Consider the following 27,500-nt stretch of genomic DNA (forward strand, 5'->3'; position numbering starts at 1 on the left):
AAGTTTACATCAACTTAATTTCTATGGGCCGTAACTCTGCATGTACAGAATGCACACACACACACACACACACACACACACACACACACACACACACACACACACACACACACACACACACACACACACACACACACACACACACACACACACACACACACACAACACACACACACAACTCACCCTGAGTATCCTGCCATTGTTTTGAAATGATTGGTGGTGGTGTATATCTCTACATTCAAGAAAGCGTATTCCTTTGTGTGTGTGTGTGTGTGTGTGTGTGCGCGTCTCATAATGACCTGCTCTGGAGCATAACTGTTGCCTAAAAACACATAAGATGAATTCAGTCTGATAAGACCTAATTGTCTATTATTCTTTGATAAAAGCTGAACCAGTCATCTCCTGTTTTCAAGACCTTAGGGCTAAGGGAAAATACGCTTCTGTGAGTTCATTCCAGGAGCCTAATTTACACAGGAACATGATACAATGTCCCAAATATGCCATTTGATAGCTTAAATATATCATATCATGGCAGCGCCAGCCAGGGATTCCCATACTTCAGTCTTAGCCAGATGGTGAAAACAGATGGAAGAAATAAGCACAGAGAAATCCCTCATATCACAGCTGTCGTGTGTTTTGGTGTCTGGAGTGTTTAGACACAAGACAAAGCTCTTTTTCAAGAGACAATAACAACCATCTTATCATAAACACATTTCCTAGGGTAGTATGTGGAGGCCTAATGCACAGGGTTGAGACTTAATGATGCCATTGCCAACCAAACCAAACACACATACATAGAAACAGTGAGACAAGGTAACTTGTGCTCACCTGCCTCTGTGAGTTACAGCATGAGATCATAGGCCTAGCGTGCACACGCACACGCACACGCACACGCACACGCACACGCACACACACACACACGCACACACACACACACAGAAAGAGACAGAGTGCTAGGACAGAGAGAAGGGAGACGCCAAGGAAAAGAGGGAATGTTAAAAGGGAAATTAAAAAAAGAGAGGGGGAATGTTGGGATAGGGAAAGGAGAGAGGGAGAGAGTGAGTGACAGGAGAGGGAGACAGATAGACAGAGAAGTGTGTCTTTTGTCACGCTGTTTTATGTGATGAGTCAATACGAGAAACCGTGGGCAGCCTAAAGCTGATGGGGGTTGAAAACAAGATCTAAAGAAAAGTACACAGGTGTCAATTTGTCTGACTATGTCATGTTGCACCATTCTTGTGGTCAAACTGACAATTACCAGACACAAGTTCAAACAAACACACTTGAATGCCGTACGTACACACGTACACACGCACACGCACACACACACGCACGCGCACACACACACACACACACACACACACACACACAGACACACACACACAGCTTCTTGCCTCAGAGTACTTTCATTGGGTTTCATGAAAGATGCTAATGAAGTCATTCTAAGAACAAGGACCACTGGTCCACAATTTCTAACAAACAATCAAACACATAACTATTACAAAACCAACCCTGTCACTTTCTGTTAGAAATAGGGAACCTCAGCGACCCCTGACCTTGTTCAGCAAGAGGAAGTGGACTTCCGCTGTGAATGGAGGCAGGCTGAGAGAAGCTAAGAGGACTGTCATCGGCCCGGGTGTGAGAAACCACTGCTTTGTATCAAGAGTTATGACTTTGTCATACGTCCTCTCTGGGTTGTCCCGTAGACGGATTTTGGTGGCGCCAGCCTTGACTTCAATGTGTGTAACTATTTCCAGTTGAATGAGCCTGGCGGACATCCTGAAGAAGTCGTACCCTCACCATTTGTCAATTCCTTTGCGATTGTAATGTGTCTGAAGAAATCACACTCTCGCCATTCCTTTGCGATTGTAATGTATCTCACACCTTGTCCTTGGTTGGGAATGATATTTAAGGAGAGGGACAGCAAGATATTCTTGGAGGTTTGGGTTAGGCCCGTCTCGGGCACCATTCTCCCGTGTTGTCCTTGACGCACGTTAATGTATGGTTAAAACTTCCAGTCATATGTTGCTTTGAAGCTGTTTAACTGGTTATTTTGTTGATACTCTATTCTCATTCTTCCTATGTGCACTAATGTGGTGTTGTGCGCTAGATAAATGTTCTGGTAATACAGCACAACATAATCGTGACCAGGTTCTCCCATTTAATGTCTAATGTTCACATGCATCGTTAACGACACGTAGAGTGAGTCATCAGCTTCAGATGTTGGCCTGAGCGTAAACTCCTCACAATCTGATTCATCTTAACTTGAGGGCATGGTAAACATAGCATTTGGGGTATTCTTAATGGAATCTAGGATCCGATATGATCGATTGTCTGTCACACAGGAATGAGCGAAGCATTATCAATCATTATTAATCATGAAATATCTTTTGGATATAACATAATCTTAACTTGTGTTAGTTGGTCATGTGACCACTTGTGTTGAGTTTGTTCGATCATGTCCATAACCGTTATAGGTAATCATTGGGAATAAATGTATGTCTTATGTTTGACCTGTGATCTAGTCTTCAGTGTTTTATTTTCATATTCTATAGCTATCATATTCTATGTACTCCAGCCAGCTCTACCGTGAACATGGACTTTACAGGAACATCTTAGACTTTGGTATTGATCTATCTGACATGGACTGGGTTTCTTTTCCTGCATAATCTCATAAAGCTGAGTTTCCTCCCTCTGTACTGTAAGCCCCCAGGCTCCTGCTGGGTGATGCAATGGACTGAAGACCCCCTGCTTAACAGCTGCAGTAGAACTCAGACTGCTGCCATAGAACACTCAAGTGAACTGCCATAGAACACTCAAGTGAACTGCCATAGAACACTCAAGTCAACTGCCATAGAACACTCAAGTCAACTGCCATAGAACACTCAAGTCAACTGCCATAGAACACTCAGGCACCTGCTATAGAACACTAGGACACCTGCCATAGAACACTCAGGCACCTGCTAAATAACACTAGGACACCTGCCATAGAACACTCACACTTACTATAGAACACTCATACACTTCTATAACTCTCAGACACCTGCTACAGAACACCTATATGCAATCCAATATAATTATAAGGGTCTGCCACAGAATGACAATAAGCCCCTGCGTATATGTGTGTGAGAGAGTGTCTTTGTTTGTGTGTGTGTGTGTGTGTGTGTGTGTGTGTGTGTGTGGGTGTGTGTGTGTGTGTGTGGGTGGGTGTGGGTGTGAGGGAGTGTCTTTGTTTGTGTTTGTTTGTGTGTGTATGTCTCTGTTTGTGTGTGAGAGACAGAGTCCCTGTGTGTGTGTGTGTGTGTGTGTGTGTGTGTGTGTGTGTGTGTGTGTGTGTGTGTGTGTGTCAGGCGTAGCTGTACACCTACCTCTCTGTGCAGCCATGGGTTTCCTTTCTCTCAGCAGCAATACAATGGTCTTTTATTATGTTCCTCCCTTTCTCTCTCCCTCCCTTTCTCACACAACACTCTCCTCTGTCTAATGTTTCACCTCCTTTCACATCCAGTCTCTTTATTAGGGGAGGCTACTTTCCCTTCCCTCCTCCCACTCCCCCCCCCCCCCCCCCTGCACCACCACCCCACCACCCCACTGAAATAGTCTCCCTCTTCTCCCTCCCTCTATTGCTGTGCCCCTTCTCTCTCTCCCTCTTCCTCTCATTCTCTCTCTCCCTCTTCCTCTCATTCTCTCTTTCTCTCTCCCTCTCTCTCCGTCTCTTTAATTCACCATCTCTCTCTGGCCCTTTCTCTCCGCCTCTCTCTGTGTTTTCAAAAGTGGGTCAAACATGAAAGCATCTTCAGATCTGGAGGGAGGAGGCAGCAGGCAGGGGGTGATATCACTCACAGTCAAGCTGCTTTCCATTGACCTCCCTTATCGCAGTAGCCTTTCTTCAAAGGAACAATTAACCCTCTTATCTAAGGGTTGTTAGATGTTTATACAAGTCAGCGGTTAATTGAGTTTACGCTCCAGCTTATTTGGTTTATGGGGAAGAGTCTGCAAGTCTGTAGTCCAGAATCCAAAAACGTGGTAATGAAAATGATGGCCACCATTTAAGTTGAAGTAAGACCTGTAACTATTTAGAGAAATGCTGGGTGAGACTAGAACAGAGGAAGCGCGTGTTTGATATTATTCCTCATTCCGTTCCATGCATCACAACGAACCCGTCCTCCGATTTCTACCTCCGACAGCCTCCACTGGAGTAAACCGAGGAGGAGACAGATGAGTGAATGATTGACACTGATTTCGGAGGTGTTCAAAGTGAATGGGGGATATCTACAAATACAAATCTTGGATGGAGTTTGCAGCCTTCAAGATTCAACGTCATTATTGAAGTCCGAAGACCTGGATGTGTTTGTTGGCAAATCCTGGGTGAGGGACAGCATTGTTATAACTCGCAGAGCGGAAGTACGGTGAACAACCCCTCTTAGTGCGGGAAACAAAGCCTTTCCTGTCTCACTGCTGAGAACACACCAACTCACCAACACAGCCTCAGAAACCAACCATGACACCAATACTGATACATGACAGTGTGTGCCCTGAGGGAGACAGGGCAAATTAAACACCGGGTTAGGGTGTGACCAAACATGAGACAGTTCAGTGACTCTAACACTGATGTGACCTCAGAACTGACGTGTGTGTGTTTTTGTCCCTTTCTTTGTGTGTCCATTGTTGCCTCATTTTGTCGACCGGTTAATGTATCGTCAGCTCTTTTGGTTCCTAAAAACACCCAGACACCTTTAGCAAATGAAGAGGGAGGGAACTGAGAGAGGGAGATGGGGAAAGCAAACAGAGAGAAAGAAAGAGAGAAGAGAAAGACAGGAGTGAGGCAGAGAGAGAGAGAGAGAGAGAGAGAGAGAGAAAGAGAAGAGAGAGGAGACAGGAGAGAGATTTCCAAACCCCTTCCATTAACAGACTCAAACATCACACCACAGATGGCTTCAAAACCTAGGCTGCTCACACAGACTTCATCCATCATCTCCACATTAAACACTCAGCAGATCCCAAGTACTGACAAACAAATCTCACGTTCGACTGTGTAGAAGTCATTTTTGAAAGAAATATGAATCATGTCTTGTTTATTTATAATCGCTTGTATTTTGCTTTCTGTTCATGCTGTTATTATTAATCATTACATACTACCTCACAATTATGGACCTCACAAGTTTTGGCTTTTGTCCAATACTTTATTCAATATATTTACTGTAATGATGGAACTGAAGCTAAACACAGGGCTTATGATTCGGTGTGTCCACCTTTTGGAATGTGGACTTACTGCGTGACTCATCCAGTCGTCCTTGGGCAGTTGCTTTCTTATCTTTAAGCCTGATTGCTTTGAATTGATTGATGTGTTGCAGTGAGACCAGCAGAGAAATCTCAGCATTCTGTAGATGGGTTGTCTGCGTTGAAAGATTTTGTCTCTCCATATTGCAATACGATGAGATAAAAAAGTCTTTACTTGATCACACTGGAACAAGACTGAAGTTTCTTCCACCACTGTGTATGCTCAACCCTAAGGCGGCCCAGACTGTAGCCCCACCATCATTGTGGTCCTCTGTGGCTCAGTTGGTTGAGCATGGCGCTAACAACGCTTAGGTTGTGGGTTCGATTCCTGCTGGGACCATATATACTGAGATGTATGCTCTCACTGCAATGTAAGTTGCTTTAGATAAAAGTGTATAGCATATATATGCTATTTAAATAGCATATATATATATATATATCATGAATACTGGGATACCTTTTCTCTTTGTTTTCCAAATCACTTGCTGCTGAACTTGCTGCTGAACTACAAAAGTACACTGGAAAAGAAAGAAATTGAGAAAAGAAACAAAGACCTAGAGGGCTATATTTTAACAGCATCAAAACCTGTCTTGTGGGTGCTGGCTTGTGGCCATTGGCACGGGGTGCAGGCAGTGGCACTTTGGGGTGTGTCTGAAATGTTAGTGTTTTTTTAAGCGCTGCACACCTAATGGAGCTTGAACCTGCTCATTGTCCTGAACACACCTCTATTACCGTTACTCCACCCACCTGCAGTGCAGGCAAGAGAGTGCTACAACGCTGTGGGATTTTCACCAGTTACCACCCATACAGTTTACCAGTTACCACCCATACAAATTGCGAAGAGAGATTTCGCTGAAAGTGAGATAGAAGATGAAGAGAGGAGATAACACTAATGCATTATTTGGCACTTGTTACGTGAGCTAAAAGCAGTGTGATTGAGTTAAGGTCAGGGTTAAAATATCTACTCAGACAAAGAGTTGACAGTCTTTCATGTCTGCTTTTTATCCAGAGAGAGAGAGAGAGAGAGAGAGAGAGAGAGAGAGAGAGCTTTCTCCACAGGGGTAAGAGGTTAGGAGTAAACCTCCTATATTTGGGACAACAGGAAGCCCTAGAACATGTAATGGGTTCGGGTTAGAAAGTGGTGGGATAGGGTCACGGTCAGGGTCAGGGTCAATGTATAATTCATGAGACCGTTTATTTCCACCCCCAGACTCCTGTTACCATAGTGCTTATGTCTCTGAGGAAGTGGAAATAAACAAGGGGTCTCTCATGTCCCTGGACTTCCTCTTGTCTGGGGAGGGCAGCACTGTTGAGTGGCAGGAAGGTTCTATTTTAGGTTCAGGGTTGGAGTGAGTCAGTGCCCAGAACCCAAGGCACACACACAAACACACACACACACACACACACACACACACACACACACACACACACACACACACACACACACACACACACACACACACACACACACACACACACACACACACACACACACACACACACACACACAGCAAGCAGTTATCGTTCACAAATAAACATTGGACCTTGATCAGTATCACTGATTTGGAGTTGTTAAATGCAGCTTTCATGGTCGCATCCTCCACCCTTCTTTTAGTTGGTTATATATCTCTCCCTTAGAGAGTATAGAACAGAATGAAAAATAACATAGAGGATATTATTTTGCCAAACAGAATGGTGGTGCAATGCCCTCTAGTGGTTCATATATTTTCTACTCCCTGTAGTGTAGCTCTGGTTAGACCACAACTGAAAGGGACTTGATGAGAAAATTATACTGCTAATAAATGGTAGACTGATTTGAAAGCACTGCAAAATGTATTGCAAAAGCAATGTAGTATAAAAATATAGGCCATTTTTGCTAGGTTCATTTGTGTTAGCTAATATATATATATATATATATATATATATATATATATATATATATATATGCTAATATGCATAATAGACCCCATAGTGCTATGAATCATGGTCTTGTAAAATAACTACCAGGCTAAATACTGAAGACTGCCCTATAATCAATAAATCATATATGATTTGGTTGATGTAATAAACTAGTCTAGATAAAAATATATACTGTAGGCCTATACATTGTTCAATTGCATTATTGACTTGAAATATTTTTCTATGAATTTTTGTATGCCATTCAATTTTCTATGTATGTTGCAGTCACGAGTCAATCATTGGTTTCAGTGGTGAAATGCAACCAGAATAGGCTATAGCTAGACTAGGACATTGTCAAACTGTATGTTTTTCTGGAAATGTTGTAGGATGCTCTTGTCCTATTAATAACACATAAATAGTACATTAATAACCATACTAAAATCTGCTCTATCTTCAGTGGGCATTGGGCGTGTTAACCATGCAGACTGCCTCAAATGTACATATGGCTACCTACAATACATACTGAATTGTTATGTAATACACATACGTAAGTACATTTACTGAGGAAAAATACATGTTTTTCAATTAATTTAATATTGTAGTCTCCATTTAAAAGACATTGAAAATCCAAAACAGACAGGAAACAAGCAGAGAAAGCAAAAAGCAAAGTGCTCCAACTTGAAGAGAACCTCTTAGATCAAAGGAAATAAAATGGGAATCTAAAGTACAGGAGGTCTGGGTCACATTTTAAACTTAACAAAGCCTTCATAAGCCCTCTATAAAGCCTACACAGATGCTTCACATTTATCAGACAACATAAAGGCATACTTTGTGTAAAGTGTGACTGAAGTTGGGCTAGCTTTCTAAATCTCCACTCCTCCAAACAGTGTCTCACATCTCAAAACCTCATTCCAATGAATCCTTTCAGCTTTCACATGGTTAGCACATCTTTATCCATTGTTTTAACAAGACATACTGTATCAAGCAAGACAAATAAATGTACTTGGTAAAGAAACAGAGGACCTCTGGTTCTTGGCATTGAGGTGATGTTCTGAGATTAGTGGGTAACCTGGATAAAAGTGGCATGGAAGCACCGCTGGTGTTCTAGAGGTAATATTTAGGGGCAATACTTGACCTTACACTTCAATGTAAATGGTTAATTAAAGCTTAGAGAAGATCTCTAGGATTTATGAGACTATTTTTCATATTTGCGGATATATTACAAAAAGATTTAAGTGAATCAGTTAAATCAACCTATTGTAAGTGTAAAACTATGCCCACTGTGCTTCACCGTATTGTTTTGTTTTGTTTATTTGTTTATTTGTTTTGTTTATTGTGTGCATTTACTAATTTTCCAATTACAGGTCTCTTTGTGACTATTGCCTCAACATCAGAAATGTATGTTTTATGTATGCACGGACTTTTTAGAGGGAGTAAAAATAAAGAAACATAAAAAATGAGCACTTCAGCATTAATATAGGATGTACCCATTCCCCTTTAGCAATATAAAATATGTACAAATGATGAATGCAGCTTTTCTGTTTTACTTAATAAAACCTTTGAAACATGTCTGTAAGTCCTTGGCAATATGCTTGACAATATACATGTGCTTAAGAATATGTGCAGTCGCTTTAGCAAAATATCTGCCATCGTCAACAGACTAAAGGCAAACTGTTATATGGTTGTAGTATTACTAGTGTATTACTAGTAGTTTGTTTTTATTATATGTGCATTTGCATATCACTTTGCTGGACTGAAGTACATAATCAGTTTAATAAAGTCGATGGAAATTATTCCTTGCAATTCCATGCTTTGCATATTTGTGTGTTTTCTGCACTGTGGCTGAAATCATCCATTTTTTCTCAGATGATTGCATTGTAAAGACCTTCATATTTGAAATGGGCATCTATCTCGAAGAAATTAAAAGATAGAGTAGATATCACTTCTGATCACAGACAGAAGCCATCAACAGATGTCAGAAGTTACTTTTACATAAATAAAATATCTTAACATTCACATAACGTCCTCCAAATGCAAGAATGAAAGGTCAGCAACAATACATAAATACATTAACAATAGCTACAATTTTAAAAATATTACATGTATGGTAAATCAAAAATAACACTCGGTTAGAATGAACAAGATTTTAAAAACTCTAACAAAAGTACAGTATCTTACAACAACATGAGTTGAAATGAAGAGACCAAAGTTAAAGTAACACTTGAATGACAACTCCATGACAAAATAATTAATATACATGATGTGAAATATACATTACTCTTACATTTCTTTTGGCATTTACAATTTTCATCCATTGACATACAGTATATTACAGCAAGGGGATGGAGTTTTAGTTACAATAAGGACAAGTGCATAGCAAAATAGAAGATCATTTAATCCAGTTAAGGAAACATAAATCCTGACCAACTGGTTTTGAAAAACAACATTGAACAAAAATATGTTTTAAGGCAAATTTCATCATTTAAAATTGGCATAGTCTGAGAAAATGTCAACAAAGTCTTGTACCACCCTGTAGCAGAAGTCGTATTGTTCCTGTAAAAAGAATTGAACAGCTGTTAGGGACCATTGCATTGGGACGATTAGAAACATGACAAGTCACACAAGTTCTGTGGGATGTACTCTATTCAAAAGTACCAAATGACGTACCACGGTTTGAACCATATGTGGCCTCTGCATTCGTAAACTCTTCACAGTTTGGAACACGTCCAGCAGTCCCTCTGCCTTCACCCGCTCCAGGATGTTACTCAGAGCGATAAACGTACCTGTTCGCCCTGCACCAGCACTAGAGAGGAAACATGCAGGAAGAATGGTCACTCATGTGGCTGAGGACAAGAATGACACACTGACTAAATGACAGGATGACACACTGACTAGATGACATGAGGACAGGATGACACACTGACTAGATGACATGAGGACAGGATGACACACTGACTAGATGACATGAGGACAGGATGACACACTGACTAGATGACATGAGGACAGGATGACACACTGACTAGATGACATGAGGACAGGATGACACACTGACTATTGAGAGTGGCCAACGTACTGTAGATGATTTGGACTTTTTAGGAGGGGTTCTCGTCCCTCCGGAGCTCCACTGTAATTATGACCCTGCGTGGCTGTTGTAACGCCAGGCTTGTAAAAGTGGCATGTACCACAGGACATGAACAGACGGGCCGGGTCACAACCTGTTTTACCTGCAGTGTACGACAATGGGATGGTTTCCTGACTGCTGTTGCTGCCTCTGCACGGAGGCGATGATGTCGATCATCCCTTTGCCCTCAGCTGGGATGCCGATCTCTGGCCAACCATGGAAGTGAAAGTGCCGGACCAGCCGCGTCTGCTTCTCCTGCGAATGGAAGATTAGAATTAAAAAAAAAGAACAAGAAGTTGTACTCCGGTCCTTAATTCCCATTTCTTCAGGATACAGTCATTCCATGAGCTTACCGGGCCGAAGGTGAGTACCAGATCCCGTAGACTGAAGGTGTCACACACTGTGTCTCCTTTGATCTCTACAGTGTAGTCTCCATACGTCACAGAGTCCTCTGTGGGCCAGTACTGGAGGCACTTGTCCTGCAGAATCACAGACATGACAGTCAGACTAACGTTGCTTACCTCATCATCCACTTGTCGCCTTGTTACCATTGGGGTAGACGGGTTGAGGTAGTTTAGTACACAGAAATATAAGAACACAAACATTATGCTGTTGCATATGTTATGTAATACATTACACACTGCGCAGGTGTAATCCCATAACACCTTGCACGCGTTATTTCGAATTCTCTCAAAGGGACAGTGCCATCTAGTGGAATCAAACAAATACTGCTTTATGCTTTACCACCTGGCTACACATAGTCTATCTGTGGCTCAGTATTTCTAAAACTTCATGTGGGAAGGCTTGTGACCACATCAGCTGGCTCTAGCAGTAGACTGCTGAGGTACAGTCTCAAAGTGGTGTGTGAGTTTCCTGCTCACCTGCTCCCTCTCCTGGAGTTCAGTCAGCATGACAATAGAGTGACACTTCCACTCCCACACCATCCTCCAGAAGTCCTCCACGGTGTAGGCTAGGGGACCCTGGGTCGCGATGAAGTAGTCCTTCTGCCTGTAGCCCTGAGGGAGGCAACAAAAAACACATTTATTAATCATTATTCCCACTGTTAAAGGTATATGTATTCATTTAAATAATGATGAAGAGCAAGGTTATAAAGTGCTTACATCTATGAAAGATGCATTGACGTAATCTGTGAATTCCTGGCCTCTTCTCATGGAGAGGATCACTCTGTTGAAGTCATCTGGAACAATACAGTTTTATATTCATAAGTGAAACAGTAGAATACATTATACAGTCATGTCAAATGTGAAACCCATTAAAAGAAACAGTTTGAGCAAAAACGAGCACTGTTTTTGGCTGTGGGAGGAAAGGAATGTGATCAGGTCTGGTCTTGTCATTGAAGATTTACAGTTTGAATTCCCAAACAATATTTGCAGGCTGAGAGCTGGGCAATTAAAACAGGAGGACTGGGTAAAAGATCTCGACTTCTCAATGACACCACTATCTATAAAGGTTTGAATACAGTATATAAATACTAACTATGTAAAAAGGTACACAGACAATGGCTTTCCCTTCTATTTCTGCATGCAATTGAATGCTTACATTATGGAGAAAGCAAAAGGGTTTGATAGTATCTCTCACTTAGTTCTAAAAGTAGATATGAACACAATGTAATCATGAGATCACAAATTGTCACGAATCAGAATATACTGCATGACGCAATATACAGTACAGGACTTGAAAATAGATGTTTCATTCTGCTTGGGAGGTGGTTGAACTTTTCGGACGTTCCTTACATGGAATAATTTGGAGAACTCGGTTCTTCTTCATGTTGGCTGGGAGGTTCCCCGTTCTCATGTTCTCTTTCATGATCCGCATGTTGGTCAGTTTCTGGGGGACACGACAGAAAAGATCTGGAGTGTCAATATACTCACCTTTCTATTTTTAGCGATACAAACAATTTCAAACCTCACTGAACAGCAACTGCTAAGTACGCCAACGCAATACCACAGCTATTATGTCAGAATAGCGAAACATAAGAGCCTTTTCTCAATTGTTAGGAACACAACTCCTCGCGTCCTCTCTACTCATGCCCGACTGAACACGAGGAGAAGACCTAGGTTCCTCCCCTTAGACCATGCATGGGTTCCTCCAATGCATTTTTCAGGAGGACCTAAGTGGAGGACGAAGGACAGGACGCGAGGAGTCATGTCAAACAAAGGCTTTAGATCTTACGTTCTTTAACAATGTGAGTGAGACAGGGCCTTACTCTGAACTCCTCTTCCAGGCCCACTCTGTCAAAGGGCGCCGAGGTGTTGTGGAGCTTGTGCAGGTGACCTTCCAGAGAAGACACGTCCAGCTCCGTGTCTCCGTAGAGGTAGTATTCCAGCAAGGCCTGGTAGATGAACGAGTACTGCATCTGGGTGTCACAAAGAGACAAACACATGCGCATATAACAAGAGTATGAATGAAAATGCTTGCGTTGAAATAAGTGCTAGTTTTCTAGCTTTGTTAAATGGATGTCAAACAAATGTTTACATTACTAAAAGCGCCAGAGACCGACGTATTTCTTGGAGAAGTGTTGCGGCCGACTTACGTCTGTCTGAACAAGCTGTGAGCGCTGGTCTCGTATCTTGGACACAAAGCCGAAGACGTCGATCTTCTGCTCTGCGTGCATCATGTCTATCATGCCGTCAATGACGATGAAGGTCCCTGTCCTCCCCACTCCGGCACTGCAGAGACACAGAGAGACACAGCCAATCAGCTTAGCACCTGAGAATCTGAGCATGGAAGTTACCGAGAAGCAAAAAAACGATCCCGATATGTGTCCGTATATGAAAGGGACTACGAGAACGAACACATTTGTGTAAAATATGATGTTAATGATTTTAATTCATTGATTGATTCACTAAATGTGAGTTTAGTGAATCAATCAAGTACCAGCAGCAGCCCCTCATACGGTACCTGCAGTGGACCACGATGGGCCCAGCGAAGGATGGGTTGACCGTTTTGACCTTCTTGAGGAACTTGAGCATGCCGATGGGGGAGAAGGGCACCCCGAAGTCAGGCCAGCTGGTGAAGTGGAGCTGGGTGACCAGCCTGGGGGTCTTGGTCCCGTCGCTGGCCTGCTACAGTAGACAAACCAACAGAACAAAAACCCAGAGTCAGCTCTGGGGAACAGCACCCCTGCAGCAGGCATCACTGGCCGGCTGGACAGACGGATCACAGACACATCGACCCCTTCTCAACTGTTAGAAAGCCGTGTGTCGGGGCGCTTAGTGGCGTAGCACACTAATGCGCTTACCACGTAATCGCAAGGTTCCTGGTTCAATTCGGACCCTTGACCTGTCTTGCATGTCATCCCTCCTCTCTCTCCCATCCTTCCTGTCAATCTCTACTGTCTCTATCCCAATAAAGCAGAAATGGCCTAAAAAACATTTTAAAAAAAAAACCCCGAAAGTTGTGTGTCCTCTCCTCTGTCCTCCAATCACTTCCTACTCAAAACACATTGGAGGAGAAGATCTCGGTGTCGTCGTCCCCCCCCCCCCCCCCTTTAGATATTCTACTACAACACTTTTTGAGAAGCAAACAAGTGAAGGACGGAGGAGGACCTGAGGAATCGAGTTTCTAACAATTGAGAATGGGCTATTGTCAGCTGTGGGTGCTGTCACAGCACACCTGCTGCAGCCACGCTGCAGACACAATAGGCCCTGGCCCCAGGAGGAGCTTTGAAGAGGATGAGTCAGGAGGATTATTATTACCCCTGGTGGGCTTTGATACTGGCTCATGTGGTGAGGTGTGTTCACCCCAAGCCCATATCCATATCCGTACCCAATCTCATTCCCATGCCCAGTGATGCTGAGCATGACAGAATATACATTTGAAATAAAATACACCATTGAATATAACCTCAATATACTGCAGGTATTTATAATATGGTATCATACTGTGCTGTTTATAAGATATGCCAGCACTTTTTAACTAAAGCTGACAAGCTTTATTTGTCTCTTTGTAGTTTCTGTTATTTTAAAGAAATTAGCCCACAAAGAAATAGAGTATTTTGGAGTTTTTGGCTTTGTGACTTTGTCTTTTTTGGACATTTCCAAAGTTTTTTGTTTATAAAGCTGTTGTGTCTTTGTAGTAAGTAACTCACATATTGTACACAGAACTTGCGTATAGTGTAGTCCACCAGCACAGTGAAGTCTTCCACAGCGACACGGACATTCCCGTAGGTCCAGCAGCCTTGGTCAGGCCAGTACTGGTAACACTTGTCCTGGGGAGACAGGGAAGCAGTGAGTCACCACACACACTCATACTAGTTATAGTCATATTTATACATTCTAGAGATTATAGTTAGAAAAACAACATGGCACCTAAAGAGTATACAGTATTACAGTATACAGTATTACAGTATACAGTGTGCAAATTATAGTCTGGTGGTTTTCTTGTTATATTCACACACAAAAGTAAATCTGAATCTCCCTATGAATCTCCCTATTGATGATACAAACTAAACAGGGGAGAATTCTTTTTTCAATGTTGAATGTACAACATAACATTCTGATCCTTAAGGTAACTTAAGACACGGCACTGGAAATCCCAGGGCTTAATCTGGCAACCAGTCAATCAGAAACAGGCTGTCTGAGAGAGGCGGGGATAAAACCACTTAATGAAGGTTTGCTTATTGATCATGTAGAAGCCTTAGAGGGCATTATTAACCATGATTAAATCATCGATTTTAAACTGTGCAAAAGCTGATTTTAATCTCCCTTCAATTGTGTTCATATTGATCTCTCTCTCTCTTTCTCTCTCTCTCTCTGTGTGATGTATAGTGATATATGTATTGAGCTGTTGTGTTGTGTACTGTGGCTTGTTTGGGGTTGGGAAAGTTTTTAAGGGGGCGGTTTTGCCTTTTGTGTTTTCGTGCCTATTGTGGTCGGTGTGTTACATTCTATGTGAAGATGTCTCAATAAAGAGCATCAAAACTCTTTCTCTCTCTCTCTCTCTCTCTTTTTCTGCTCGGTAAAGCCTCCTGGGACTTCATAGGGAAAGAGTAGACATGGAATTTTTACACGATTTATGGGGAGATTGGGAATAAGATGGCTCGACATTTGACATTTGAAGTCACTCAAGCAAATGTGTGGTTCTGCTTTGGCAACAGACAACAACATTATGCAAACAAAAACAGTGAGGAAGTCTTGTCAAATGAAAAAGAAAACAGACATTAAAGCACTCACTTCTTTCCTCTCTTTCAGGTTTGTCAGCATGACAATAGTTGCTGCCTTCTGTTCCCATATCATCCTCCAGAACTCTGCAACAGTATCTTGCTTTGGTCCTGAAAGACAACAGCTTACTTAGATCTGTGGAAACATCTGGACTAAACCCAATGTGATCAGCTGCTTGTCTTAATACGTTTAGAAGATAGGATGACACGTAAATGACATATCTACTGTACAATACGACACAGATTTGATTCATGGATTCATTCAGCCTTACCTTGTGCTGCAATGAATTTGTTCTTTTCTGTGTAGCCCTAATAAAGATGAAAACATAAGTGTTACACTTTGAAGCTATATACAGCTATATCATTTACAGTATATTGCAAAATAAATATGGTTATCTATTTTTTTCAGTGGGGGTATAAGTGCAGTGTTGTGATGTGTATATGCCTATAGTAGAAAATACAAGGAATGAAACAGAACTCACATCTATAAATGAGGCATTCACATAGTCTGAACAGGGGTTTCCATCCAGCTGGGTTAGCACCACTCTGGAATGATCGTCTGTTCAACACATAGGTGTTTATGACATTTTAGTATGGGCAACAACAATCCATTCAATATACTGTATCTCATAGAAGAACAGAAGAAATTGAGTAGAAGAGAGTAGAAATTGAAGCCAGGGTTAAGCAATGAAGAGCCTGGGAGGAATTGAAACTGTGCAGAGTGCATGAAAAAAGATTTTCTGCGAGGATGCATATAGAATTACTGAATGACGGAGGTGCAACATAACTGCAGAGAGACAGAGAGAGAGAGAGAGAGAGAGAGAGAGAGAGTCAGATGAAGGAAGTGAGAGAGGGAAGAGAGACGAGAGAAACACACACACACACACACACACACACACACACACACACACACACACACACACGCACACACATCCAGGAAATCATTATCTCTACAAATATATGAAGTGCGACTTTCACACACTCATCTATTCAACCCTGTCCAATCAGATAGAGAGAATGATCTCGGCCACTCACATGGAAGGATGTTGGGGTATCTGTTCTTCTCTCTGTTGTCTTCCTTGTTTGCCTCCTCACACGTCCCTTGGGTGTAGCCACCAGGCAAGGACTGCGACAAAACAGAACTGCAGTCAGCAACTACCTCTTAAAACACGTGTTTCAACCCTTTATATAATCAAACATCCTCTAGAACAGATCAGGTTGACTTTGCAGGTTCTGTGTTCTGGTACAGTGAGTGTATTGTATAGTGCTTTGTTCAGCCAGTGTAAGGTCACTTCCTCTTCAACCTACAGTCAATAGACTTCCATTAAATGGAGCAACATAAACTTCCTCTTTCATTTACAGAAACTCCTCATATATTTCCTACTGTTATTTCACACATACACCCTTATTCATAAATCTGAGACTCTATTAACATGTCCATGTATCTTGAGTCATAACCCTTAAATAGACCAAGGGAGATTTTTATGAATGTCATACATGTGTCACATAATTTGGAATTTCCTCACGATATTAAAATACATACAAGACAACACATCATAGTGCCCACTTCATGGAAGGAACATGGAAGCGTTTCCAAAGGGTCATCAACCAACATGTGCAGATCTTTTCTGCCACATTCTACGAAGAATCTAGATTTAGGCTTGTGTCACTTTAATTCGTATTCATGTGACCTTGCTCAAACAAGAAACAATATCAAATCAATCAAACACTTTACATTGAAACTACTCTCATTCTACCATAGACCTCTGTGGACGACGTCACCCGTCCTGTCTGAGGAAGGGAACCTACATTGAAGTCCTCTCTGAAGAGAACCTACATTGAAGTCCTCTCTGAAGAGAACCTACATTGAACTCTTCTCTGAAGAGAACCTACATTGAACTCCTCTCTGAAGAGAACCTACATTGAACTCTTCTCTGAAGAGAACCTACATTGAAGTCCTCTCTGAAGAGAACCTACATTGAACTCCTCTCTGAAGAGAACCTACATTGAACTCCTCTCTGAAGAGAACCTACATTGAACTCCTCTCTGAAGAGAACCTACATTGAACTCTTCTCTGAAGAGCTTTCCGTCGTCAGCAGAGCGGATCCGGTACTCGTCCTCCAGACAGTCCACAGGGATGGGGAAATAGGTCTTAGATGCAGAGGGGGACCGGGGCAGGAGGACCACAGTCTGTTGCTCTGTAGGAGGGTAGTGAACAAGGGGGGGGGGGGGGGGGGGGGGTTAGATACAGGAACACATGGTGGCATAGAACACAGAGTTTTAGAACCATGATTGTGTTAACCTGTAGGAAGATCACTTCATCTATCTCTACAGCAGGTCTAGGATCATACGGAAAGTACATCGAGGATCAGATTGATTATGTGCTATTCAAATGTTATATACTACAAAAGTATCATCGTATAAATGGTCTATGGCTGATGCATTTTGTCATACACGCAAATGAAATATGCATATGCTAGATGACTGGTGTAGATCATGGCACTGTAAAGTGAGTGTCTATTGACCATCACTGAAGTTCACTAGTTGTTAGAAGGCACAGTCCGGACCCAATAGAAACCCAGCAAAAGCCCCCAAAAGTACAGGACACTCTGTAAGCAACCCCGGCATTTGTGAGTCCAGAATTTGGGAAAGTTTGGAAAAATGTTCACAGCTAGGATTCCACGAGGTGTGTTAGTGACATGAGAGTCCCGCTACCTACACCCTGTATACCTGACCTGGTGGAGAGGGTGTGTTTAACGCCTCAGCACTGTCTCCAAGCTCTGTACTGACGTCTAAAACATAACACACAAACACACACTTCAGCTGTAACGGGAGACAGGAGCCAAACCCTGATGACACACCAAGGGAGGTAGGACACTCACACACACACGCATAAGCATACACACATGCAAACACACAAACATGCACGCACGCTACACACACACGCACGCACGCACACACGCACACAGAGCAGGATACACAGTGAGGAACTCATATATGATATTCACCTGTACGTCACAAGCATGAGGATATGGGAGACAGTTGAATATTGCAGGTTACTGCCCAATCTCACAGGTTAACAAGTAAAGACTGATACAGTGAGTGAGTTAGCACTGTTACATTTCCAAAGAGAGGAGGTACTGTATGTCTTGTAAAATGACTAAGAAGTGCTGTTACAAATTTCCAGTGAGCTTCCAAAGACAGAGAGACAGGGATGAAGGAAAAGAGAGAAGAGAAACAAACAAACACACACACACAGACACACACAGACACACAGACACACACACACACACACACACACACACACACACACACACACACACACACACACACACACACATACACACACACACACACACACACTCCACTGTCTCCAAAGCTTTCAAAACATGACCAAAACAAAGAACTCAATCAATGTCTAGAACTACATTGGAAGTTGGTTACACGTTTGGGCGTGTGCTGTGGTTGCTCATGTCAAGTAAACAATATCCCAGTAAGATTTTAATCAGGGAGCTGGGTGAGAATAGGGCCAGGAGGAACCTGCTCCATACATTCCATTGTGCTGTTTGATAAGAAATACTTCCCATACTGTACAGTAAATCCTTTGGACGGTACTGCTTCCTCAAAAGTCTAACAGCTGTAATAATAACGTTTCAAAAATACAAACAAACCTCTGTACAAGTCAAGCATTGGACCTGACATTGAATACTCATTGCAGTTACTGTATATCAAAACATGATTATAATGTTTTCTTTTTTTTTTACAGAAACCCTGTTGAGTTGCACATTTCACATGACATGGATGATTATGGTTTCTGAGTTGAGCTTCTGTATCGTGTGAAATATGCTATTGAAATATGTTATCTCCTTCACAGAATAACCCACAGGAAGTAAAACGCAACCACCTGACGGTAACAGTAAACAGAGGGTGACATGAAGAGTCCTTTCGATTCTCTCAAGTCAAGTCAAGTCAAGTCAAGTCAAGTCAAGTCAAGTCAAGTCAAGTCAAGTCAAGTCAAGTCAAGTTTTCAGTGTTTATTGACTTACTGACTTAACTTAACTTGAGAGTATTGAAAAAGGACTTCTCTCCTTAAGTCTTCCCTCCTCTCAACGTGTCTGGTTGTGTGGAAGAAATGAGAAAAGTTACCTTGTTCTTCCAGTATGCCATTGGGTATCTTCTTGTCCACTGTGGTGACGACCGCCTTCCTCTGGTTTCTTAACCTGCCAGGTAGAAAGAAGGTAAAAGGAGAGAATATGAGAGAGAGAGAGAGAGAGAGAGAAAGAGAGAGAGAGGGAGAGAGAGAGAGATACAAGGGAACATAGAAGATAAATCCACCTTGATTTCATACAGTCAAATACAGTATGAATTCAAGTTCACTTTCCAAACACCAGTTCTATCTCTACCTACCATCTGAAGCTTGAGAAGCTGCTCCTTTTCATTAGAGGCCAGGCTTCGCTCAGCTGAGAACATAGAACACGGCACTCGAAGGATCCTGTGGGCTACACTAGTTCTCTCTCTCTCTCTCTCTCTCTGTCTTTCTCTCTCTCTGTCTCTCTCTCTGTCTGACCTGCCTGCCTGGCTGTCAGTTTCACTTTGAGCAGCAGCAGTAGCAGCGTGAGCAACAAGAAGTTCCTGCCTGGGCCCTGCCCCGCCTCGCTGATTGGGCAGGAAGACGGATGACGTCAGCCTGCCCCCAGTCTGGCAGCCTTCCCCCAGTCTGGCAGCCTGCCCGGGTGCTCCACCCCACCCTTGTGGCGGTGACTCTTACCTGAGGAAGTACCACGCCAGGAGCACAACGATGACCAGTAGCATGGACAGCACCAGCACTGTGGGGAGGACGTGGGGACTGGGGTACTTGTGGTCTTCTGGAGGGAGGAAGAAGGAGAGGCACAGAAAGAGGCAGTGTAAACAAAGGAACAGGAAGAGGCCGCAGGCCGCCCAGGGAGCAGGGCGTTAAAGAGCTGCTGAGCTCAGACCATGCTAACCATGCTGCTCTGGAGGTGGTAGAGGGGGGGTAGTGTGAGTTATGGTTGGCAGTGCTAGGCCCATTATTATGGTCTGGACAGAAGCCTGATTTAATAAACTTGCTTCAGCAGTATTTTGTCTGGAGCGATAAGTATCAGGAAGGGCAACCTCATTTAAACCTGGCAATTTGTCTAGGAGAAAATTAGCAGCTCCAGAGCAGACAGGGATAAGGCCTTCACAGCCAGTGTTTACCTATGTTTACAAATGACAACAATAAGCTGTAAATGACTGTTTTGAAGTTTATCCAGTTCCAACGTAACTATGATGCAGTCCAGTAATAACAAGGTTTCAACACACGTATGGAGCAGCTGTGCGTCATGCAATATAGAAACAGGATTTACATGTTACAGACGCATGTCAAATATCCATGGCAATTGTTGGAAGTCGGGACTTCTGGATCCTATTGCGATCCTAAGTGTTAATCATACGCATTTAAGTAAGTGAATCATCTAAAGTAATCATAATCCTAAGATAAAGTAATCAATGCTCGGACCAGCAGCCATAGGCAGTCACAATGCTAGAAGAAGGAAAAACGACATTTTTTTTTTTTCTTCTTTCTTGTAAATCATTTTTGTTCTTGTAAACGATGCCCACTCACCACTGGCGGTTCCATTGGAGGAATTGTTGGTTGTGGTAGTAGTTGCCACCAAAAACAGAACTAGGACCATTGTGACTGCAGAAACACAAAATGAAAAAGAGAAGTGTTAATATCAGGGTGTTATAGAAATTAACTGCCTACTATCTATATATATAAGCATTGAAATAAATACATACAAACGATTTAATACAATAATAGTGGCTGGCTTATTAAAAGCAAGGCTTTAAGAAACATACTGTATTCAGTGCTTTTTAAAAGAGCCACATGTTATTTTTTAAGGGGAATTGCTCAAAAGGATGTTTCTGAGTGACCACCAACACATTAACTATACCTCCCTGAAACACAAAGTCAGCATATAGAGAGAGACAGTACTGCCTACACCTACTGGAGGGAGTCAGCCTGGCCATGAATCATTGCCAATGAAGCGTACAACAGGTTGTAATGCCCTTATCCTCCACAAGGTGGCACAACAGACAAACAGACCTAAACCAGTTGGGTCTCCTCCGCCTAGTTCTTGAGAATGCAAAACCCATTGAGGTAAGACGTAGATGTGATCAAAAGTATAAAAATCAGTGCATCGAAAACATACTCTAAACACAACAATCATTTTTTTAAATTCCCTATTATGAAAGGACAGAAAGAAATACTGAAGTACATGCATCTTCATGGAGTCCATGGAAATCCAACACGTGTGTGTTTGTGTGTGTGTGGGATGTATAAAAGCATGCGGATATGGTATTTACACATCTATAAGCATGTTGTTAAACCATTAGGCATATTATGTTCGTTACAGCCATAGCATTAGCGTGTGTTTTCTTCTCTGTATGGTCTGATTATCAATGAAAAGCACGAGAGCACGGTTTTCAAAGCAGATTACAACCTTTTCCCGCAGTTTGAAAAAACGAAATCTGCTACACCCCACTTAAGCACATTGTATGATTTGACACATATAGCACGCTCCGGGTGTTAGCGTAGCATACATGCTTAACCGGGGCCAGATATGGAGCAGTAGTAATCACTAGCTGACTCAGATCCAAGAGTGAGCGCTCAGCGCTAGGCTGGCTGGCTAGCTGGGCTGGATCATGGGTAGAGCAATCTGCAGCCTGCCCTAAGCCATGTCACTGGAGCATGGGGACTAGGCCCCTGGCCCGGAGCCCCCTCCTCTCCCTCTCCCTCTCCCTCTCCCTGTCCCTCTCCCTCTCCCTCTCCCTCTCCCTCTCCTCCCTTCTCTCCCTCTGCTGATCTGGCCCCGTGTTCCAACTCTAACGGTCTCAGCTGACTCCTGAGCTCCAATCATCTTAGCCATTTTCTCAAGGGAAGAAATACATAGAGGAGAGAGAGAGAGAGAGAGAGAGAGAGAGAGAGAGAGAGACAAGATCTCCCATTTCTAGACAGTTTTTGAACACTGGGACCTCCTGAAACACATTCAATTAAAAATAAACAAGCTCCTGTGGCTAGAGATAGATATCAGTGCATTCAGCACCAAACAGCTTTCCTGGTACAGTGTGCCATTTGAACACGACCTACTGTATCTAAAGCTACAACTGCTCCAACAAAGACCGGTATAATCGTATTTGATCCAAAAGCCTATAAGTATAAACCACATGAGATTTATTATTTCCGGTAAGAGCTCAAAGCATTCAGGACATAACTACAGTGAACTAAGTCCACTCAGTAGACAGATGCAGCCTGCTGAAGCCTAGGAAAAGAGAGTGCTAGCCAAAATTAGCATAACTAGCAAAACTAGCATGGCTAAAAACCCCAGGCAGTGACAGTGAGGAGTCCCAGGCCCCAAGGCTGCTAGTGCTAGCCATGCTACGCTACACAGCCATACACGCTATGCAGCTGCGGTTACAACACACTGGTGGTGTCAACGAAGTCAGCTTCCTGCTTCCTGCTGTGCGGTGGCGCTGCCACTGCTGCAGTGTCCTGCAGTCTCACCAGGAGAGCAAAGGAATGTGGTCTACGACACAGCAGAAGGCAGGGAGGGAGGGGGGGAGGGAGGGAGGGAGGGAGGGAGAGAGGGAGGGAGGGGGGGAGGGAGGGAGGGAAGGCAGGGAGGGAGGGAGGGAGGGGAGGCAGGGAGGGAGGGAGGGAGGGAAGGCAGGGGAGGGAGGGGAGGCACACTCTGCCCCTGCGCAGGCCTGTCATTGCGACAGAAGGTCGGGGTCAATAATATTTCCTGGGGCGATTAATAAAGCCAGGCATGTCAGTCTCTCTCAGGGGGAGACTGATGAGAGTGTTCTAATGAGAGAGGAGTCCCCCCCTACCACCCCCCTCCCCCCTCCCCCCCCGCATCCTTCCCCTCGCCTTCACCCCTCCTCCCTGTACAAATGTCATCGGCTGGGACAAGGAGAAGGAGGGCGCAACACAGAGGGAGTTGGCCATGCTTGTACAGTGGGAGGATGAGATGAATGAGTTGTACTGTGTGTGTGTGTGTGTGTGTGTGTGTGTGTGTGTGAGTGTGTGTGTGTGTGTGTGTGTGTGTGTGTGTGTGTGTGTGTGTGTGTGTGTGTGTGTGTGTGTGAAACCAGCAGTCCCATATGGAAGACTGCTATGTTTGTGGTGTAATCATGTTATAGAAATGTGTGAGTTCTATTTATGTCACCGCCACCCTAACTACAGACAGTCCTGCTTAAGGCATGGCAGTCTGGTGTGTGTGTGTGTGTGTGTGTGTGTGTGTGTGTGTGTGTGTGTGTGTGTGTGTGTGTGTGTGTGTGTGAGGGACATTCACTCAGCGCTTCGACCCTGGGGTTGTGTGTTTGTGTGGGTGTGTGTCTGTGTGTGCGTGTGGTGTGTATGTGAGTGTGCGTGTGGTGTGTATGTGAGTGTGCATGTGAGTGTGTGTGTGTGTGTGTGTGTGTGTGTGTGTGTGTTAGGGACATCCACTCAGCGCTTCGACCCTGAGGTTGTGTGAGTGTCTGTATGTGTGTGTGTGCGAGAGTGTGTGTGTGTGTGTGTGTGTGTGTGAGGGACATTCACTCAGCGCTTCGACCCTGGGGCTTTAGTGGAGCATTACTGCTCTATCTAAAAGCCCTCTAGTCCCCCATCGTCCCCCTCCCCTGTCTACCCCCTCCAGAGATGTCATCCTGTCCCAATCACATCCCTCACAGGGAATCATCCTCTCACCACCACCACCACCACCACCACCGCCACCGCTGCAGCCACAGCCCAGCTCTCCCAACTCCCTCCTAACTCCGAGTCAACCTTTCATTAGCGACTCCCAGCATCAAAGTGATTCAACCTGTCATAATAACAGTGTAGTCCCCCCAGTTCCCTTCTAATGCGGAGTGAAGCCCCCCCCCCCCCCGCCCCCTCTCATCACGAAAGACACAGATTTATTCCTCGCTCTCCTTCACACCGGACGTCCCATCGCCTCTCTCTCTCTCTCTCTCTCTCTCTCTCTCTCTCTCTCTGTCTCCTCATTCTCCCATCAGTACAACCAGTCCAATCCGACCCGAACCTTTCTCACATCGTTAGACTATTAGTCACTGACCACATTGCAGTGAGATATGGGGTAAACATCAACAACATCATCTGTTTATGCTTATCCCTCCATTGTCCTTTCTCTATTCAGCCACCCATCCGTCACCCAAATGTCATCAATGGAAATGGGTCATGGGATATGCTTGCACTGGGGCCGGTTTATAGGCCTCCTTATATCCCACTCAGAGACATTTGCACGTAGCCCTGGGTAAGGATATTGTCCAGCTAGTCGGCTGGTATGTCCCGAGTTACTCAAGCATCGACTGTGTTTCTGTCTGTCTGTCTGTCCCTAGGTACAATCTGCTTCCTGTATAAGGCTGAGAACAGGGCCTATAGTCAGCTATATTGACAGCCAGGAATGAGGTTTCGACAGAGACAAAATAGTTGTTTTGGTTATGTGGAGAGAGAGAATTATCCCCTTAGGCCAAGCCTCAGCCCTGTGACAAACCACTTTGTCATCACAAAACCAACAACAAATTACCACTAATCTAACCGTGACAACAATAGCGCGAAACTAACCACGAGGCGATGACCAATCAACTGACAGCTATAATAACACCGGACACAGAATTTAAGAGCGTGTATGTGACAGACAGCAGTTCTAAAGCATTTTGACGTGTTATGAAAAAAATACTCTTATTGGAAGAAACTGATGCTATCGTACAGTTGGACAGGGGGATTTTCAGCCGCAAAGGAAGAGAATATTAAATTCACTAAAAGTAGCATTCATAGATTTATAGACATCTTTTCACACAAAATTACCACAGCCACACAGTTAATGTACAGGGACGGGTCCCTTGCACCTGGAACTGTTTGCATGAGTCAGAGTTCTTCTCCTGTTGATCTCAACTTGACACCTCTAAATACCTGCTTACCGCACAAAAACAACGTGTCACTTACTCTGTGATGTCACCCTCTCCTATTTCACACAGATGACAGAAGAGGAGAGTACTACAAAGACATTTCAGCTCTCTGCTACACTACACTCTCGGGAAAAAAAACAATGAATCCACACTCTTGATGTTTTTTCTTTACTCTTTTTCACTGACTGAAGTCTGTGTTGTTCAGTTCACAGTTTGAAATCAAAGACAGAAACATCCTGATGCGCCTCAATGGGATTGTTTTGCTGTGCTGCATTTTGCCTGCTCTCTTCGTGACAAGACGTTGAAATGTTCCTACGGTGCTCTGTGATGAGAGCCCTGCTCCTCAGAGCTATTGTTTCACGTGTGACTCTTTTATTAGCCACAATTGTAACGAGCTTGTTACAATTTAAAAAGATAAAAGAGACTTCGAGCTCGCATGACAGCGAGGCAAGTCTTTGCAGTCGAGAGAGAGAAAAAAACACCACACAGCCACGGAATTGTACTGTCAATTCAGTTGACTTGTGGATACATTCTCTCCTCTGAGAACCGTCAGTCTCTCTCTCTCTCTCTCTCTCTCTCTCTCTCTCTCTCTCTCTGTCTCTCTGAATAAATCAGCCTGAGAGGGTATTTCGGAACAGGGGGACACATATTCACCAGGCTGAGTGAGTGTTCGGTACACTGAGTTCTCCTGGCCAGGAACTGCAATACTGTTTACCCTCAAGCTGACCAGGCCTCTTAGACTGACCAACCTGTGTGTGGGAGACAGAGAGAGAGAGAGAGAGAGAGAGAGAGAGAGAGAGAGAGATGGGGAGGGAGAGAAAGAGAGAGAGAGAGAGACAGAGAGAGATGGGGAGGGAGAGAAAGAGAGAGAGAGAGAGAGACAGAGAGAGAGAGAGAGAGAGAGAGAGAGATGGGGAGGGAGAGAAAGAGAGAGAGACAGAGAGAGAGAGAGAGTGAGATGGGGAGGGAGAGAAAGAGAGAGAGAGAGAGGGTGAGATGGGGAGGAGGAGAAGGAGAGAGAGAGAGAGAAAGAGAGAGAGAGTTGGAGAGAGAGAGAGAGGAGAGAGAGAGCGAGAGAGAGAGGGGGGGGGGACTCATTATGGAAGAATAACTTGTCAGCTACAATTGTGTTTCTCTCCTCTGTTGGACAGTTTCTGTCTGTTAGTAGGTCGTTGTTATTTGTGAGTCTTTCTGCTTCAGTGCTAGAGTAGCCTGGCGTGTCTATTTAAAGGACCACAGACTTCTATACACACACTCACAGACTTGTACTGAGGAGTCAAAAGTTGATGTGGCCATCTGGTAGCGAGCACCGTTGTGTACAGTAACTACTTTCCGACTGTACTTCATCACCCAGTTGGAGGGAAGTGTCCATGTTTAACACTCCAAATGGTTCAGTCCGCTTCTGTCAAAACAGCACAGGTGCGCGAAAGGCATAGCTCAACGGGAGTTGAAATCAAGTCAATAGTCAATGACTATTGAAAATCAACATGAATGCACACTGCTCATTTCAACATCTGGTGTTACAACTGAAAAGACATCTTTTTAGAGCGAGGCCGAGCATTCACTGTGGTCATTTGCCAGCCAGCCAGCCAGCAAGCCAGCCTACGGGTATAGGCTAGCTCAGACTGAACGGAACAGGGTGTGAAACAGGAGAAGGTAATAGATGTCTTGATGCTAATTCTTCACAAGGGAGTTCCCATGGTAACCGAGGGACTGTCACAGTACAGTACGTGTTGGATGTAGTGCATGTCCAGTCTATTTAAGAACAGCTCCAGTGGACAGAGACACACAGGCATCCTGAGCAAGACATGTCGTTCTAACTGTTTGTCAGTCCTCTCCACCGAGCCCTGAGGAGTAGGGGTGTTCAGTGAGAGACATGCATGTGAAGTCTTTCGAGGGAGGGCACCCCCCTCACAGATCTGAACATGGATTAGCCCAGACCTTCTGAATAATAGGAAAATCCACTGTGAGTGTTCTGTGATTCTCTTACGACTCACCAAGTGAATTTCCTGTATGTGCAAATACACTTGGCCAAATAAAAGAATTCTG

At 43.7% G+C, this 27,500-nt stretch overlaps 2 protein-coding genes across 7 annotated transcripts in view; both read right to left on the minus strand.

Moving 5' to 3' along the window:
• Positions 1–3,460, minus strand: part of entpd1 (ectonucleoside triphosphate diphosphohydrolase 1) — a 10,992-nt gene extending 7,532 nt beyond the window's left edge. The window contains exon 1 of the mRNA XM_083687336.1: positions 3,369–3,460. Within this exon, the coding sequence (XP_083543462.1) occupies positions 3,369–3,384 (16 nt within the window). The 5' untranslated portion in view covers positions 3,385–3,460. The remainder of the gene's footprint in view (positions 1–3,368) is intronic.
• A 4,291-nt stretch (positions 3,461–7,751) lies between these two features.
• Positions 7,752–27,500, minus strand: part of ptprea (protein tyrosine phosphatase receptor type Ea) — a 50,481-nt gene continuing 30,732 nt past the window's right edge. The window contains exons 3-22 of one of the 6 annotated variants that reach the window (XM_083687029.1): positions 21,103–21,177; positions 20,248–20,344; positions 19,626–19,699; positions 18,215–18,271; positions 17,541–17,677; positions 16,515–16,605; positions 15,962–16,038; positions 15,752–15,788; positions 15,493–15,590; positions 14,409–14,528; positions 13,220–13,383; positions 12,852–12,987; positions 12,525–12,674; positions 12,052–12,145; positions 11,419–11,495; positions 11,179–11,313; positions 10,651–10,776; positions 10,401–10,552; positions 9,844–9,979; positions 7,752–9,729 (exon numbers count right to left, since the gene is read on the minus strand). In XM_083687029.1, coding sequence (XP_083543155.1) covers positions 9,655–9,729; positions 9,844–9,979; positions 10,401–10,552; positions 10,651–10,776; positions 11,179–11,313; positions 11,419–11,495; positions 12,052–12,145; positions 12,525–12,674; positions 12,852–12,987; positions 13,220–13,383; positions 14,409–14,528; positions 15,493–15,590; positions 15,752–15,788; positions 15,962–16,038; positions 16,515–16,605; positions 17,541–17,677; positions 18,215–18,271; positions 19,626–19,699; positions 20,248–20,344; positions 21,103–21,172 — 2,103 coding nt within the window. In that variant the 5' untranslated portion in view covers positions 21,173–21,177 and the 3' untranslated portion in view covers positions 7,752–9,654. The other 5 variants (XM_083687030.1, XM_083687031.1, XM_083687032.1 and 2 more) reach the window with 5 other exon arrangements.

This window comes from Argentina silus, assembly GCF_951799395.1.
Source record: "Argentina silus genome assembly, chromosome: 16".
NCBI classification, from domain to species: Eukaryota; Metazoa; Chordata; class Actinopteri; order Argentiniformes; family Argentinidae; genus Argentina; species Argentina silus.